This window comes from Columba livia, chromosome 3 (genome assembly GCF_036013475.1).
Source record: "Columba livia isolate bColLiv1 breed racing homer chromosome 3, bColLiv1.pat.W.v2, whole genome shotgun sequence".
NCBI classification, from domain to species: domain Eukaryota; kingdom Metazoa; phylum Chordata; class Aves; order Columbiformes; family Columbidae; genus Columba; species Columba livia.
In genome coordinates, this window is record NC_088604.1 from 102,786,495 (window position 1) to 102,803,603 (window position 17,109).

The 17,109-nt window shown below is 44.0% G+C and overlaps 1 protein-coding gene across 2 annotated transcripts in view; it reads left to right on the plus strand.

The window, feature by feature from the left end:
- Positions 1–282: 282 nt before the first annotated feature.
- Positions 283–17,109, plus strand: part of STUM (stum, mechanosensory transduction mediator homolog) — a 50,861-nt gene continuing 34,034 nt past the window's right edge. The window contains exon 1 of one of the 2 annotated variants that reach the window (XM_065058644.1): positions 283–600. In XM_065058644.1, coding sequence (XP_064914716.1) covers positions 414–600 — 187 coding nt within the window. In that variant the 5' untranslated portion in view covers positions 283–413. The remainder of the gene's footprint in view (positions 601–17,109) is intronic. The other variant, XM_065058643.1, reaches the window with a different exon arrangement.

Consider the following 17,109-nt stretch of genomic DNA (forward strand, 5'->3'; position numbering starts at 1 on the left):
TTAAAGCGGCATTATCTTTTCATCACTTCTACGCTCTCTCATATTTAAATGACTTTCCCCTTCCCCAAGATCAAGCCGAGCAGCTCCTCTCTTGCCAGGCGGGTCAGGGGGAGCAGCAGCCTGGGGCGGGGTGACCCCTCAGAGCGGCCGCGGCGGAGCCGCGCTGGGCCGGGCAGCCCGGCGGGCTGTGCCCACCGCTCAGCGCCGCCGGCCCGCCGGTTCCGGGTCGGTTGGCCACGTCGGTTGCTGACTTGGGCGGGAACGGCGGCGGGGGCCCGCGAGGGGAGGGGTCCGCGGAGGGGGGCGCGCGGGCGCGCGCACCCGTGCGCAGGCGGGGCCGCGCAGCGGCGGCGGGAGCGCGCGGCGGCAGCTGGGAGCCCGCCGGGGCACCGGCAGCCTCGGCCGCGCCGGCCATGGAGCCCTTCCCCAAAGACGGCGAGAGCGCGGCGGCCGCGGAGCCCAGCCGGGGCGCTGCCCCCTCCAGCGGGGTGGTGGTGCAGGTCCGGGAGAAGAAGGGCCCCCTGCGTGCCGCCATCCCCTACATGCCGTTCCCCGTGGCTGTCATCTGCCTCTTCCTCAACACCTTCGTGCCGGGGCTGGGTAAGGAGCTCCACAAGCCCTGGGCGCGGCGGGAGGGCGGCCGCCGCCGTGCAGCCGGGACGGGGGGTTCCAAGGCGCGGGGCTGCGGGGCGAGCGTCTGCCGGCGGCGGGGAGTGCTCCCCACACCTGCCGCTACTTTACCGGGGCCGGCGCCCATCTCTGTGGGGAGCCGGTCCCCGTCGCGGCGGCAACTTTCCCCGACGGCGCCGGAGGAAGGGAGGCGGGAAAGAGGGAGGGAAAGAGCCTACCGCTGCGCTCCGGCAGAAAGTTTTGCGGCGGGAGCGGGGAGCGGTCGCCGCCTGCGGGGTCTGCAGCGGCTCCTGGGGGAGCGGCCCCGCGGAGAGCCATTTGCCCGCGGTCGCCCGCCCCTCGGGGCAGCGTCCGCGCAGCGCGGAGGGGATGCGGACTCCGCCGCAGCCGTCGCGCCCCTTGGGGTGGCACGTTTCTCGCGGCCGGTGAGCGGTGCCCAGGACGAGGGGAGCCCGCCCGTCCCCCCCGTGTACCCGGCGGGGCTTCGCCGTGTGACTCAGCCAGGCAGAGGCCGGTATCCGGCTTGTGGGGGCTGAGCATCCCCGCGCTTTCCCAGCCTTCAGGCGGGGTACGGCCAGACGCTGGGAATCCTGTGGTTCACGGGAAAGGCTTCAGCTGTTAGGGCTCTTGCGAGCTGTAATTTTAGTTAGAGGACCAAGAGGCAGAGTGCCCACATCACCCACCAGCAAAGGCGAACTTTCAGAGCCCCTCATCTCAAGCTTCCTAAGGAGACCCCTTAAAAATGTCGGTCCTGTGCCATTACTCCAAGGAACCGATGTTTGGAGGAACTGGGGATTCAGTTTCTCAATATGAAGTCTCTAGTGAGTAACTCGGGTAACACATTCCTAAACTGTGGCTACAATCCCTTCTAAGTTTCCCTTTCCTCCTTTTTAATTAGGAAACACTTGCTTACTACAACCAGGGCTAGAGTTTAACCACTACAAAGGCACCTGGAACACCAAGCTAAATACAAGTATTCTAGCTGCAAGCAAAACAGTCACATTTTAAAAATCCCAAAGGAAACACAACCCATCAGTCCATACTTTGAGTCTCTCATAGTTTATTCGTTACCACTATTTCTGCTACTATGGTCACTGCAGCTTGCCCTGCTTTTAAAGAGCTACTGCCCTGCCCTTACCTGCTTCATGTGTTTCAGGTGGCTTAATTTTTAAATGAAATTCTGAAATTCTGAAATTCTTAAGTTTCTAATTAAAGTATTACCTAAGTCTGAGTGGTATACTATGTGCAATGTGTAGCAGCCATTGATATTCAGTGTGTTTTCTCTGAATGTGGATTCTAGAGGAAAACTTCCATGTTTTGAAATACCTCAGAATTTTCCTGTGAAAAGAACGGCATTGGCGTATGCGGTTCCAGACATAATGCTGCGTGCTCAGGTGTGTTGTTTTCACAGCCCTTGTGTGCAGCCACCTGAAGAACCTGGAGTGATGAATCAAACATAAACTCTCCAGTTGAGTGCTTTGATGGTGGTTTAGGTTATTGTTATTTAGCACTTTATTTCCCACTGTCTTCAGAGAGAGCTGTTCAAAGCCAGAGCTTTCAAAGTGAATGTAGTTTTCTGTTGGCGTTGAAGACACTACATCTTCACTGTAAACACACAAGAAAAAAAACTGACTCACTGTACCCTTTACCTCATTGGAATGATCTTATTCTTCATACTGTGCTGCTTTTCACAGTACGCTAGAAAACCCTCAGTGTTCTTCCTTCATCACAGTATCACAGTATGTTTGGGACTGGAAGGGACCTCAAAAGATCATCTAGTCCAATCCCTCTGCTGGAGCAGGAACGCCTAAGTGAGGTCGCACAGGAACATGTCCAGGCGGGTTTTGAATGTCTCCAGAGAAGGAGACTCCACAACCTCCCTGGGCAGCCTGTTCCAGTATCCTCAGAAGGTGGATCCCCATAAGCCAGCCTCATGCCAGACCTGGTTTAGAGGTGTGGTTATCTGTCTGGAGCTCTCTGGCTGCTCGCTGCTGCAGGGATGCTCACACATGGAGGTGTCAGCAAAGAATGGCAGCAGGTATTGCTTCCTTTTGAAAGGCAGGTGTATAGGGCTCCCAGTTCCTTCTGGCCTGAAAGCCTGGGAGATGAATCTGGACTTTGCAGCCATGTTGGTAGCATTAGCATTGACTAGCTGAACCAGGGCTTTGCTTTTTTTTTAAACAGGTGAAGATAAAAAAAAGATTCCATTTTGTGCACTGAGTTCAGTGGTACTTTCTGCCTCTTTATACCACTGTTCCTCCTGATCTTCTGTTGCAAAAGTAGCAAAACAAGGAAACCAGAAATTAAAATAAATCCTTCCATGTGGTATTCTCACAGACTGGCAAAAAGCAATATCTTGGAGATGCGTTCTAAACTCTGAATGCAAAGCATAGCACTTCATCCGTACGTAAATGAACTGTTTTCTTAACAAAGCTGCTAATATCGTATGCATTTTGATAGAAAATTTACTCTGAGATGATATACTCGACTAGAATGTAGATATTTACAATCTCAGCCACATCCTGTTGTATATCACATAGCCCACACACAAGGGGAAACATCAGGAACATAAATATCCTGGCAGGAATAGTCAGGGTAAAAAGAGATCCTGTGTCATTGTCGCACTTCGGCCATCTCTCTGAACTGAACAACACTTGTAAAATAAATAATATTTGCTGTGGTGTGAAGTGTTCACATCTAGGATGTGAGCCTGTTCCCAGTGAAGTAAATGGCAACATTCCCATCAATTTCTGTACTCCAGGTTTATGACATGTTAAAATGATGTTTCACAGGCTTGCTGTATATTTTCCTTGCTTAGGTGGAGAGTGTGACTGTGTTTAGGTGGTAATGGAAGTTCTCTATTTTTCAGTCCCTGAATTCATTCCTCATCTGTTTTGCACATAGTTGTCATTCTTATGCAGACTCTGCAGTGCAATTGCAATGAAGATTCAGAAGACACCAGAATAGACAAGTAAATGGGCAACAACAAATACAACAAGTGTTCTGCTGTTTGGAGACCAGTGCATTTGAGGTGTTCACTAATGCCCAGTACTTCAAACCAGTGCTATCCAAATAGGACTTGCACTCTGGTGCAGGCTATCAAGTACTCAGGCAGTCTCTCAGCACCTGAAAGCCTGTGTTATGAAAGTCATCTACGAGGATGAGACCTGAGAATTTTAAAAATCTAGTTTATTTTTCCTTTATGGTATTTATGTTTTGCAGTAGTACTCTATTTGGACAGGAGAAGTAACACTTTCTTCTTTGTTTATAGTAAGTTTGTTTTTTTAGTTGGTTAATTTTCAGGGTTTTATGTAGGAACTCAGAACTGCAGGTTTTAAGATGCATTGTAAACCGGGTTTTAATTACTCTTTGCATTTATGTTACAAAAGCCTCAAAGGAAATTTTTCATGCCCAGGGGATATGTTAACTTCTGCCTTGCCCAAATTTAAAATTCAGACTGATTACAACCTAAAAAAGCTTGATTAGCCCATCTACTTGTAATCTGTTTTGCAGAACAGCCTTGAAATTACACACTGTGATAGACACAACCACGTGGAGACATCCTGGACCAGAATTTTCCGTGGTCCAGTGTGGTCTTCCTCACCTGCATCTGATAGGGCTGTATGGCTGGGCTGCGATGAATGTGTCCCTTATGCAGGTTCACAAAAGGAGCAGAAAGCATGAAAGGGAGAAGAGGGAGCTGCTGTTCTCAGTGAGCGCTGTAGCAAAAACCATCGTGCTGTTGGCTGCTAGCATTCCAGCTCTGCCACAGGCACCCTGTGCCACAGACACTGTAACCTCCAGTCTGGCTTAGGTCTTCTTCTGGAGCAGGCTCTGATACCTCAGGGCCAAATCATGCGGTAATGAGCTCTGGAGGATGGAAGGTGATGACGCCAGCAGAGATAAGTGGTGGTATATCCTCTCTTTTTCCGTTCCACAGGACTGAGCAGTGTGCACCTCCAGCTGGTACGTGCTGCAGATGGCAAGTGAGAGAAGGGTCTGGCCATGCCCTTTAGCTGGCAGACTGTGTTCTCTTGGAGCTGCCAGTCAGCGTGGGAGAAGATCTGGCTCCTTGTCATTCCTTGAGCTGATACATGGGAATCTTGCCCTCCTTCCTACCCATTTTTCCTTGCCTTGACATCACGTGTGTGGGAGGGGGGAAATGAAGGGAGAGAACTTGAGGGGAACATGAGAACTGAGTGGAATTATCTGAAAGTATGAGGTATTCTCCAAGATTAATCCCTTCTGTCAGGAAGGGGGTGGACTTTTGGATCAGAGCCTGAATGATACACGTATACTATTTTTAGGTAGAGACTAATTGAAACACGTAGCATAAAATTATGTTAGTGCAAGGTAGGAGAGCAGCCACCCATGTGCCATGAAATAGCCGGTGGAGATGGTGATGAGTGACAGCCTCTCCGAGGCAGCTAGAGAAAGGAGGCATGATTCCCAGCCCACTGAACTTTTTATTCCGCCGTGTACAGCTCTCCTGTTCCTCGGTGTGTCAGCTCCATGTCACGAGTCTCCTGCTGCTTATTCTGCTTCAGTCTTGATAGTGTTCAAGGGCTAGACCTTCAGCTATGTAAAGATGGTGTTAATGCTCGATTTACAGAAGCCAAGCATCTGCAGAAGGCTCTCATTAGAAGCCACGGCTCTCTTCAGCAGAATGAGCTCACCAAAGAGCTGAATGGAAGCACAGAACAGAACACTCAGGAAAGCTGCAGGAATGAGATCTGCATAAAATTATCAATACCAGTTTTATTTTTTTGTTAGAACGGTAAATAGATGCCTCAAGTAAACATCCATCGCCTTCATTATTGAAACAAAGAATTTCAAAGAAAAAACTCATTTTCTTATCTACAGTAGGACAAATATTGCAAAAAAGAAATCAGGGTTTTTAAACATCTGTGCATTAAAATCTCAAACTTGCTTTGTCATGTATGATCCTTTTTAATATTTTTTTTTTTTCCCCATGGACATGTAAATCAATCAATCTGGGTGATTTACAAGCTGATTTGTGGAAAAGAAAGGTTTTTCAAGTGCTTGCATGAAGTTGTATTTGTGGACTTTACTGCTGGTATTCTTTAGCTAATGTTGTCTTTCATCCTCTGGTGTATAGACCACTGGTAGCCTGCAGAAACAAGCTATTTGTTCATGAGAGCATAGTTAAACAAAGAAAACAAACAAAAGCCAGTAGACTTCAGTCTGGGGTTTGTATTTTCCGCTGAAAAGATCAAGAAATTCTTGATGGTGATTTCTTCATTGACTTGCACAAGGTGGGAAAGGAGACCTGCGATAAAACGTGTGCATTCAGGCTACTGCTCCATTGCTGGTAGCAGTGCTACCAGCTGTGCTGTAGATATTCCTCATGGTGAGGTAAAGTTGGGCACAAGAACAACTGAATCTGCAGGTTTCTACTCCTGCAGGTCCTATTCTTGTCAGCAGGGAGAAGGCCATTGATTTCTTCCTCTTCTTATTTTTTTTTTTCCCTTTAAAAAATATAAATACAACAGAGATTTAAGTGAGAAATTTAGATGTCTTACATAACTTACTTGGCTGATCATATTGAACAGTTACTCAATGATATTGTCAGTACAGGGTAGTCAGGAATATTTTTGTGACATGAAGTGTCTGGACCATCTAGAATGACAAACAAGCTTGAAGAACTCAAAAGTGATTTGCAGCTAATTTGTGATCAGAATAAATGCCAAATTATGTCAGGTTTGTAGTTCCTTGGTTAAGACAACTGCAGTTTATGTATTCTGATCAGCAGAACAAAAATAAAAAAATAAAAAAAAAGGTTTTATCTCTGCTGAGGGATCTGATGTGGCCCCTCAGTTTTAATCCAGTGTCCAATGGCATGCCCGGCTGTATTTTATTAGCCCATACTTGCCTGAATACTTAATTTATTATTCTTCTTCCTTTGTTTCCTGTGTCTTACACTGTATCCCTTCCTTAAGTTTATCCACGCAGCCAAGATGGTCACTTATGTACGTGCCTTCTTACTCATCATTCTCCTATGGCCCGTGCTTTACAAACACAGTTATGGGCATACATGGCAAAAGCACAGCAACGCCTTGTTCTCAACTACAGTCTCTGTCACAGTCCAAATATTTAGTACTCTTTATGTCCTTTGGTCAGTTTTTGCTCTTCACTTGTAGTTGGTAAAAGTGAACTGCGGAGCTCTACTTGCATTTACGATGACTTTTTGGCTCGTTTTTGCTGTCAAGCTGTGCACTAACCTAGTGCTGCTGGTTTTGCATTGCTGTCAGTGCCAGACCAACTTAAATGCAAACAAGTTTCTCTCCCCTCCTTCATGCCTTCTGTTTCCATCAAAATAGAAGACAAAAGAAATGGCGAGTGATGTTTTTGTTCACTGTTTTTTGATCCCTGCTATCATTGAAGCAGTTCTGTGGAGGTATTTATTACTTAATGAACACACAAGGAGACAGGGTTTGCTCAGCGTCTTGCAGTCTCGTTTGTCATTTAATGCAATTTGGACAGATGTACTTGAAGATAAAGAGTGAAGGTGGGAGCAGACAGGAGAGAAGAGCTGTTAAATGGCCAAGTAAACCAACTGAATTTTAAGGAGTCTGGAAAGCTGTTCCAGACGAAGGGTGTGACGTGGAGAAAAATAGAGAATCAAGCCCAGAAGGAGAAAAGTACATTTGCAGAGATTTAGTGAGAAGGCCAAAGAACTGGAACTTCTTGCAGCAAGAGAGAAAAGGAATGAAAGGATTTGAAGGCAGAAGTAACTTGGATGAGGAGAATGCTTTAGTCTGTGTTGCAGGATGGAAGTGAAATGTTCTCCTGCTCTGAATTAGTGGGCGTCAGAGATTTACCAGCTCTGATTAAGCACCATTCCTTGCAGCAGTTTGCTGCCGTTTTCTCTCTGTTCCACCATGAAAAGAGCATCAAGAGTTTGTGAAGCTGTTCAGAGTTGCAAAGGGAGGAGCTGGAAACAGAAACCAGGTCCCTCTGGCTCTGGCCCATCACATTGCATCCAACACCCAGAACACAAACACACCCGTAGGTGGCAGCAGCTGGCATAAAGCAGAAAGGTGAACTGGAGAATCTGTATGCAATTCTGAATTTTGTGGAGAAGGAAGTGACTGGATGGTAAAGGCATTCTTAAATAGTCCGTAAGTTATTAAAAGGGACTAGAGTTTGCAATTCCTTTATGAAAACTTTCATTCAGAGGTAACCTGGAAAGGGGAAAAGGAAAAGAGCTTTCTTCTTATTTTCTATGAGATATAAACTCAATCTGACATGTAGCATTCTTTCTTCTGTCTTTGGACTTGTCTTCATTTTAGAACTTTGCAACATCAAAGTTACACAGTTGCAGCACTACAGTGGGTGTATATGGACTTGGTTGTAGCATCGCGCAAAGATGCTGGTCAATAAAAACAGAACAAAATAGAACAGTTCAGTTGGAAGGGACTTAAAATGATCATCTAATCCAACTCCCTGACCTCTTCAGAGCTGACCAAAGGTTAAAGCATGTTGTTAAGTCCATTGTCCAAATGCCTGTTAAACACTGACAGGTTTGGGGTTTCGACCACCTCTCAAGGAAGCCTGCTCCAGTGTTTGACCACCCTTTTGGTAAATAAATGCTTCCTAATGTCCAGTCTAAACCTTCACTGGCACAGCTTTGAACCATTCTCGCATGTCCTGTCACTGGATGTTGTTGTGGTTTGACCCGATGGGCAGCTAAACACCAGACAGTCACCACCTCTTCGCCCCAGTGCGATGGGGGACAGAACTGGGGCTGGGAAGTAAACCTCATGGGTTAATATAAAGTTTAATAGGACAGAAAGGGAAATAATAATAACAATGACATCAATTATAATAGTAATAATATATGAAATGCCTGATGCGCAATGCCATTGCTCACCACCAAGTGGCTGGTGCTCAGCCCGGCCCTGAGCTGCAACTTCCCCAGGCAGCTTCTCCCAAAATATATACCAAGCATGACATCACATGGTATGGAATATCTCTTTGGTCAGTCTGGGTCGGCTGTCCTGGCTGTGTCCTCTCCCAAGCTCCTTATGCACCTGGCACTGCCTGAGAAGCTGAAAAGTCCTTGACTACTGAGTAACAACTAAAACATCAGTGTGTTATCAACATTATTCTTATTCTAAATCCAAACCACAGCACCATACCAGCTACTAGGAAGAAAATGAACTCTATCCCAGCCGATACCATGGAGAAGAGCTCAGCACCTCTCTCTCCATATCCCCCCCTCAGGGAGCTGTGGAGACCTACAAGGTCACCCCTCAGCCTCCTTTTCTCCAAACGAGACAAACCAGAGTCCTCAGCTGCTCCTCATCAGATATTCCTTCCAGCCCATGTCTGGAAGAAGGTAAACCAGTTCAGAGTGTTGTACCTACGTCTGGTACTTGGGATTTTACTAGTATAAAGGTTCTGGCATCTGGCAGACCTCACTGGCAATTAAAAACATTATCTGTGCCTTAAACGACTTCTACTGGAGGTCACTGCTCCAGCAGCAAGGGCAGCAGAAGGGAATGCCCATCTGTGCTGCAGCTATTCCAGTCCACAGTCCAACACCTTATTTGCAATTGCAGTCAGAGCTCACTTGCCTTTTGGATGCTGCCTGTGAGCCGGAGCAGTTGTGGTGTGAGGCGGCTGGTGTGGCAGCAATATTCCTTCTCGGAGAGCTGGAGCCAGCAGCACACAGCGACCTGAGACATCACCGACTGCAGGTCAGACCCGGGATGTGACATTGACACAGGCCAGCCTCACGTGAGAAAGAAAAGTTTGTGTTGACCAAGCTTGTTTTAGGGATTCCAGGAGTGTGAATCCTGGGTTTCCCTGGTTCTGCTGGAGATGGGAGCTTTTTCATTAAGTGGAGTTAATTCCTTTTCCCCCTCTTCCCAGAATTTTTGAGCATTTGTGTTAACTAGGAGCCCCAAAATGAAAAGATTGTAAGAGCCTGAGAAAAATCATGTTCCATTCTACCTAGTTATATTTCATTTGTTGATTTCTGATGTTATAAACTTACTAGGTTTCATTGTGTGTAGTCAAGGAAAAAATAAATAGACAAAACTTGAATATTTTATTTAAAACACTCATTTCCACAGATTGTTTTCTCTCCATGTTACCACTTAGAAGCTGCTTTCTCCTTCATCTAGCAATGTAGTTCTTGTTATAAAGGCAGTTCAAAGCTCAGTTTTTCTATTCTAAGGGAGTTACAAATTCTCTCTTAACTACATGACAGCCCCTCTAAAGGCCTAGCAGTGCAATCCTGACTGTCACAATATTTGGTGTTTCCTTAGAACCCTGTCCCTTGAGGCTCTTGATTAGATGAGAATTTCTGCTTTCAGGAGAAGAAAAATGTAACTCTCATGGCTTTGGAGCAGGATTTGAAGATATGATCCTGTCTCAGAAAAAGAGGGGGGAGGAGATAGAGGGGACAAGGAACTAATTACTTTTTTTTTTTTAATGTCAGTTTTGGAGAACCTGATTCATGATTTTTCAGCATTGGAGGATAACAATATTATACTGAGCTTTTAAATTTAAAAAAGTAGATACATTGCTAACTAATTTACAACTCCACCAGACTAGGCAAAACCATGGACACTCATGTCTTTGAGCATATGATCATGAAATATCCAGACTAGTAAATATAAATGAGATGTATGATGGAAGTTGATTGGTAATACACTAACTTACATTGAAAATCCCAGTATGAGCACACAAAAAGGATATTAAGGATGTACCCAGAGTGGATAATGGTCAAATCTGGCTAGAGGGAAGAGTGAATACAATCAGTAGAGGAACCCTTGGAAACATAATCACATTCACTGCAGTGATTTGATCTGTACCGCATTTTCAACTTCAGTAATAATGCGTATACAAGGGAATTCGCAGGGGACTGAGGCTGCCACCTTTGGGAATATGAAATGAAACGTATCAAAAACAATTATCCAGCATCTCACCAGCTTTTCATTTATCTGGGCTGAGCTCTCAGTTTGCCACAAGTATTGATGCATATCTACACAAAACTTAGAAATGCTCTGAGTTTGTGGGTAAGCATTTTGTTTCAGTTATAACATAAGCAAGTTTGTAAAGAACACAAAGACTAAATGGTCAAATTAAATTTGAGGTTGTGTTGGAAAAAAAATCAATGGAACCATATAAGAATGTTGTTTTAAAAAGTGTTTGTACATTTTTAGGTGTTACAAGCCCTTGAAGAACTGAGATTTTAATGAAAGTTAATAAACTAGATTATAATGAGCCATTGTTATAAGTTTACTGTGTTAAAAAGTTGAGTCATTTTGCAAAGTGTGAATCAGATTTATATGAAACTGTTTTACCTGAAATAAAATAAGCCAAATGACCACATTAGTATAGCACTGTCCAGCTGAAAGAGTTTTACTTTTTTAAGTTTAAAATACATTTTTTTATATGCATAAGTCTATTACGTATGCCAATATGGTGAGGTGAGATCTTGGGTTTAAATTATTTCTTCCTGATGTAGGTAGAAGACCATTTATTGTATCTGTTTAAGTGCTTTCATAAAATAGTGGATTTTAAATTTAATAAATGAATTTTGTTTATTTGCTGTTTTAAAAATACTTGCAAGGCCTCTTCTGTTGCCATGACAATTCGATTTCCATAAACATGATTTTTTTGTGTGTGAATATCAAACACTGTATTTGCTATACCATGTTGGAGAAAGGAGATGGCAACTTGACACTATGTGGAGAGTCCCATATAGTCAGACGTGTTTCACTGACATTGGTCAGGATTAGGTTCTTTATAGTAAGATGATATAAGCTGTTGCATCAAGGTCTAGGTGTCTAGATTCCCTGTAAATGGAAAGCTTTTTTTTCATGTCTTCTTGCAAATACTGTTTTGGAGTCAGGAAGCTTTACGTTTCCTTACCACTGAAGATTGGTTCCAAGGATCTGAAGACTAAATTATAGATAAGAGCATAGCTGGACCTCCTTGGATCTACATGCACAAAACAGTGTAAGGACATAAAACTCTCCTTGCCCACTCTGGAGCTGCTGTCCTAGCATCAGGGGTTCACGGAGGCTTTAGGACTGTGAGAGAGGACTGCTCACTAATTGAGATATTTGTGAGGTGTAACCAGAAAATCCCTTTCTAGCTGTGGGATTGGCATGGTTCCCCATACCTTCCTTCTGTCTTTGTGAAATGATTGCATCAAATCAGACCTATATCCAAACACATTTGCACCAGACTAGTTATCAAGTAATCCGTTGAAATAGAAACATTGGTTTTTATGTAGTTGGACAATTTAGTTACTGTGGATTCTCTGGATTGGGCCATTAAGTTATCTCTCAATCTATCTAATTGTGAAAGCGTTGCCAAACCTTCTGTCTGTATTGCAAGGATGATAATGTTTTTTGCTGCACCTCTCTGTTCATTAGCACTGCACCCAACAAACTGTTCAATACCAGAGAAGCCTTAGCAGTGGCTTTAGAAAGCAAATAATAAATTAAAAAAAAAACCAATCTCAGCATCACGAGATTTTTTTCCTCCTACTGAAATTTCATTGTGACTACAGAGAGCTGGTGGGATGGTTCCTTGTCTCATGTAAAAGAGAGAAAAGAGCACAGAAAGTACAATCACTGGCAATTGTGAGTACAGAAGTGCTCTCTTGTTTTCTCTTTTAAATCTAGAAGGTAATTTTATACATTGACAACCTGAGTACTTATTTCACTCAATCCTCTGCTCCTCCCACACATCCTGCAAAACCAACATTGAAATCGTTTCTCCTGGCACTCCTTTGAAGCTCACTCCCTGAGATGATCTCTTATCTGGTTTACATTGGGCAGCTGTACATTTTTGTGCCTTGAGAGCTAGCCCCTTATATCATATACTGCCATGGAACATGAGTGTTCTTTTACACCCATGCTGCAGAGGTGTAGGGAGCTGCAAAAGTGCAAAGCAGAGCTTCAACCAAGCCATGGGGTCTGGAGAGAAGGGAGAGGACTCTGTGTTTAGCCATCAGCCATTCTGTGTCACCAACCCATCTTGATCCAAGTAACTCCTTATGCATAAGGGTGCCAACATGCAAATTCTCATTTCTGTCGGAATTAAGCCTTGGTATTCCCACTTTGGATGGTAGATTTGAGGCAACCTGGTTAAAAAGTAGGATCTGTGTCCTTGTGCTTTGTGCAGCTGAGAGAAGAAACCTGTGGTAGTGCCAGGAATAGAGTATAGACCAAACACTAGTTCCCAGGAACCACTCTTGCTCAGCAATTACACGATGGATCCTTCTTTTACTGAAGCTCTGATGAATAAATGGTAACAGTCCTCCCTTGGTTTTACTGGCACAGGAACAAAAGATTTTTCTTTTGTATATTAGCTAAAATGTGGTATACATGATACAATTGAAAATCTGGCCCACGTGTGTATATGTTCTGCTCTCACACCAGTGCTTTTAATCCACCAGATGTTATTTCAGTGCTCATTTACTCTCTGTGTGCCAAGGCAGAACTGGTCAGAGAGGATGTCCCCCTTTTAGTTTCTCTAGGGACTCCAGGTCACATTGCTTGGAGCAACAAACATTTGCAACGGTGCGAAACAGGTGCAACATGTTCCCATTTCAAGGTAAACCACATGTCAGAACCAAGAATCCACAACATGCAGAGCAATGTGGTGTTGAGCCTCTAGAACCATTTTGCCTCCCCTCTGCTCAGCATTTTTGCTGTTGCTTGTAACATGGAGCTGACCCTGTGAGATTGTTCCTGTGAACAGTAGTACTTTCTGTAAATAAGAGTTGCAGAATTGAGCTCCTACATTGCACTTAAAACCAGATAAGACTCTTTCTAAGTTGCAATACCAAGTAGGACACCCATTGAGAACTGTTAGGGCAACAAAGATGATTAAGGGAGTGGAGCACCTCCCTTATGAATAAAGGCTGAGGGAGCTGGGTCTCTTTAGTTTGGAGAAGAGGAGGCTAAGGGGGGACATTATTAATGCTTATAAATATATAAAGGGCGAGTGCCACGAGGACGGAGCCAGGCTCTTCTCGGTGGCAAACAATGATAGGACAAGGGGTAATGGGATCAAGCTGGAACACAAGAGGTTCCACTTAACTTTGAGAAAAAACTTCTCAGTGAGCGTGCCAGAGCACTGGAACAGGCTGCCCAGGGAGGTTGTGGAGTCTCCTTCTCTGGAGACATTCAAAACCCGCCTGGACATGTTCCTGTGCGACCTCACCTAGGCGTTCCTGCTCCAGCAGGGGGATTGGACTAGATGATCTTTAGAGGTCCCTTCCAATCCCAAACATACTGTGATACTGTGTATTTCCCAAATTAGCCAGCAACCAAGACTGAAAATCTGAGGCTGTTGCATCACAAAACTTATTCTGCTTTCTGTCTCACAAATATGTTTTTCTTTTAAATATTTATGATACTTCATAAACTAGTAAATGTTCTTTAGTATATTTTGTAAAAAGAATCATAGAATACTATGTTGGAAGGGACCACATCTGGTCCAACCTTTCTTCGCAAAATGCACAGTCTGGACAAGATGGCCCAGCACCCTGTACAGCTGAATCTTTAAAGTGTCCAATGTCGGAGAACCCACCACTTCCCTGGGGAGACTATTCCAGTGGCTGATTGTTCTCATTGTGAAAAATTTCCCTCTTCTGTCTGACTGGAATCTCCCCAGCAGTAACTTATACCCATTGCCCCTCGTTTTTGCCATGTGATTCCTTATAAAAAAGGAGTCTCCATCTTCCTTACAGCCACCCTTTAAATACCGGAACATGGTGATACCTAAATGACATGAGACCTTATTCCAGTGCCTGTGATTTAAGTCTCTCCTAAGAAGACCACTGTTTACTGGTGTGAGAAGAGCTGAGTAGTGAAGTATAGACTACAGTCAAGTCCTGTTATGACGCAGAAATATGAAGGAAGAGCTGTGTCACACACTTAGACTGTTCGCAGTCCGAATGGAGAAGTCAGAGGAAATAACCTGCTGAAGATTGTTTGGGAAGTTGGTGGCAGAACTGGCAAAAGAATATATATGGACTTCTTGTAATTCAGTGCCTCAGATCATGCAGCTGTGCTTTAGTGGAAACTGGTTTTAATGAACTATCTCCCAACACTCTGGGACTTTGTCAGGAATCAAGGTGTTGACTGGACCATGCATTAATGAAAATGCAATAAATAGGTAGGATGGACAAGGCAGTTTGTAGTTTGGATGTGCTGGTTACTCCCTCGTGTGATCCTGTGATCTGCTTTATGCCTGTGAAAGCTATGCACAAGGGGGACCTCAGCATGTTTGAATTAGTATATGGCAAAATACCCAAACCCAAACAAGCACAGATGCACTGTGGAGTTGCCATCTGAAAGAGCACTGATTTGTACGGTACTTTGTAGGTTAGAATTAACAGATATTTGAAGTACATAGGCCCCACAGTATTTCTTCTTGTTTACAGCACAATTGTGTGCAAAATGTGACCTTAAAATGTACTGTTTAAAAATATGTTATTTATACAGCTGTGTAGGTGACCATGACACTGTACAGACAATGGAAAAAGAATGGGTCCTGTCCCAGAAGGTTGTGATAGAAATGTAACTGCAAGAGTCAGATCGGAGTTAAATCATCATAAAAACACCCAGTACAGTGAAATGAAAAGAAAAATATTTCCTTGAGTTATATGGTTAAAGGCAGAGTTTTAAAGGCACAGTTGGGACTTGTTTCTTAGCAACAGGGCTCATCTGAGCCATGCAAACACTGTCATGTTGGAAAAAGCTACCCCCCAAAAGAAAGGCAATATGAAAGGAGCTAGAAACATCAAATTTAGATGTCTTCCTGCTGTTGCAGGGGCATTTCATCAGCATTGCAATGCCTTCAGGCAACGACCAAGATCATTCTGATAAACGGTAATGATCAGAACAAAGAACTCGTCTTTACTTCTCTTTCTCAACAGGGAAGAATGGCAAAAATAACATTCAAAATATGTGCATTGGTATTACAGAGATACCATAAACCTTAGTTTAGGTCCCGTCTTCCCTCTATATCCATAAAAACATGGCTATATTCTACACTGAGGGCACAGGAATCCTGCAGAATGAAGTCCTTACTCTGTTGTACCTCATACTGTATCTGGTACTAGATGTTTCAGAGGAAGATCTGTAGTGAAGAGAGTTGACTGCAATAACCTACCTATAGCAAAAGCTTCTCCTAAAGGAGTTGATTATCTCGCTGATACGCCAAAGCAGGAGATAATTTTTATTAGTATTATTTAGTCAAAAATAGCTTAATGGCAAATGTTCCTTTTATTGGATGTGTTAGATGGGATTCATCTACCTGTGCATCTGAGTTGGTTGCCATTATAATCTGTGGGGAGAAATTAGGCACTACCACTGTGTGACTCATATCTCTCTTTAAAATAGGTTAAGTGAATCACACACTCTGGGGGCCTCCATCTCTTTTTTTTTCTCCTGACTGCAAAGGGTAACTGGCTCAGATTGAGACACCTCCCTTGCAGATATCTGAAGTTAGGTCAGATGAAAGCTACCCATTAACTGGTTTGCAAAATAAGGCATTTGCTTTAATAGTTTCAAAATACATCAGGTATTGCCCACACATCTTTCTGGATCCTGTCATATCCTCACAAGAACTCATAAGTAAGTCAGACCTCCATGCTGTTTCCTAATGCATATACATCTACCATGTCTCTTATAATTTGCATATTTTTGAAGCTTAGACCTCCTATTCTTTCTTATGAGTCCTACATAAAAACCTTTACTTTCTGTAATTACTATTATTGCCCTCACCTGTAGCTCTTTGCTAGCTCTTTTCCAAAGTGTATGTGTTTTGGGTGTTGTTGGCAAAGGTTTGGCAGCAGAAGTGGGGACACACATGAGAACCATGCATTGATAGCCCATACTGACTCCTGACAGGAACTGCAGCTTGTGGAGACCCCATGCTAGAGCAGATTTATCCTAAAGAACCTGTGGAATGATCAACACCAGACCAGGGGAAAAACATCAGGAGGAAGGGGTGACACAGAGGAGCTGCTGTGAACTCACCACAAGCCCCCCATCCATCCACTGCTCAGAGTTGCGCAGAGGTAGAGGAATCAGGAATGAAGAGTAAAGTTGAAGCTGGGGGCAGACTGAAAATAAGGGGAAGAGGTGGTGTTTTGGTTTATCTGTTTCTCACTATCCACACCAGTTTTAATTGGCAATAAATGTTTTCCCCAAGTCCGGTCTGTTTTGCCTTTGACTGTAATTGATAAGTGATCTCGCTGTCTTTATCTTGACCCATGAGCTTTTTAATCTTATTTTCTCCCTCTGTTCTGTGGAGGAGAGGGAGAGGGCAGCTGGGTGGGTATCTGGCAGCCAGCCAAGGTCAACCCACCACAGTGTGTCACTGATTTCTGCAAAGCCATTATAACCTCTTCCATAGCATTGCTCCTCTAGTACAGTCTAAAGCCTTGTTTGCTTTACTGACTGTGGAACACCTTGA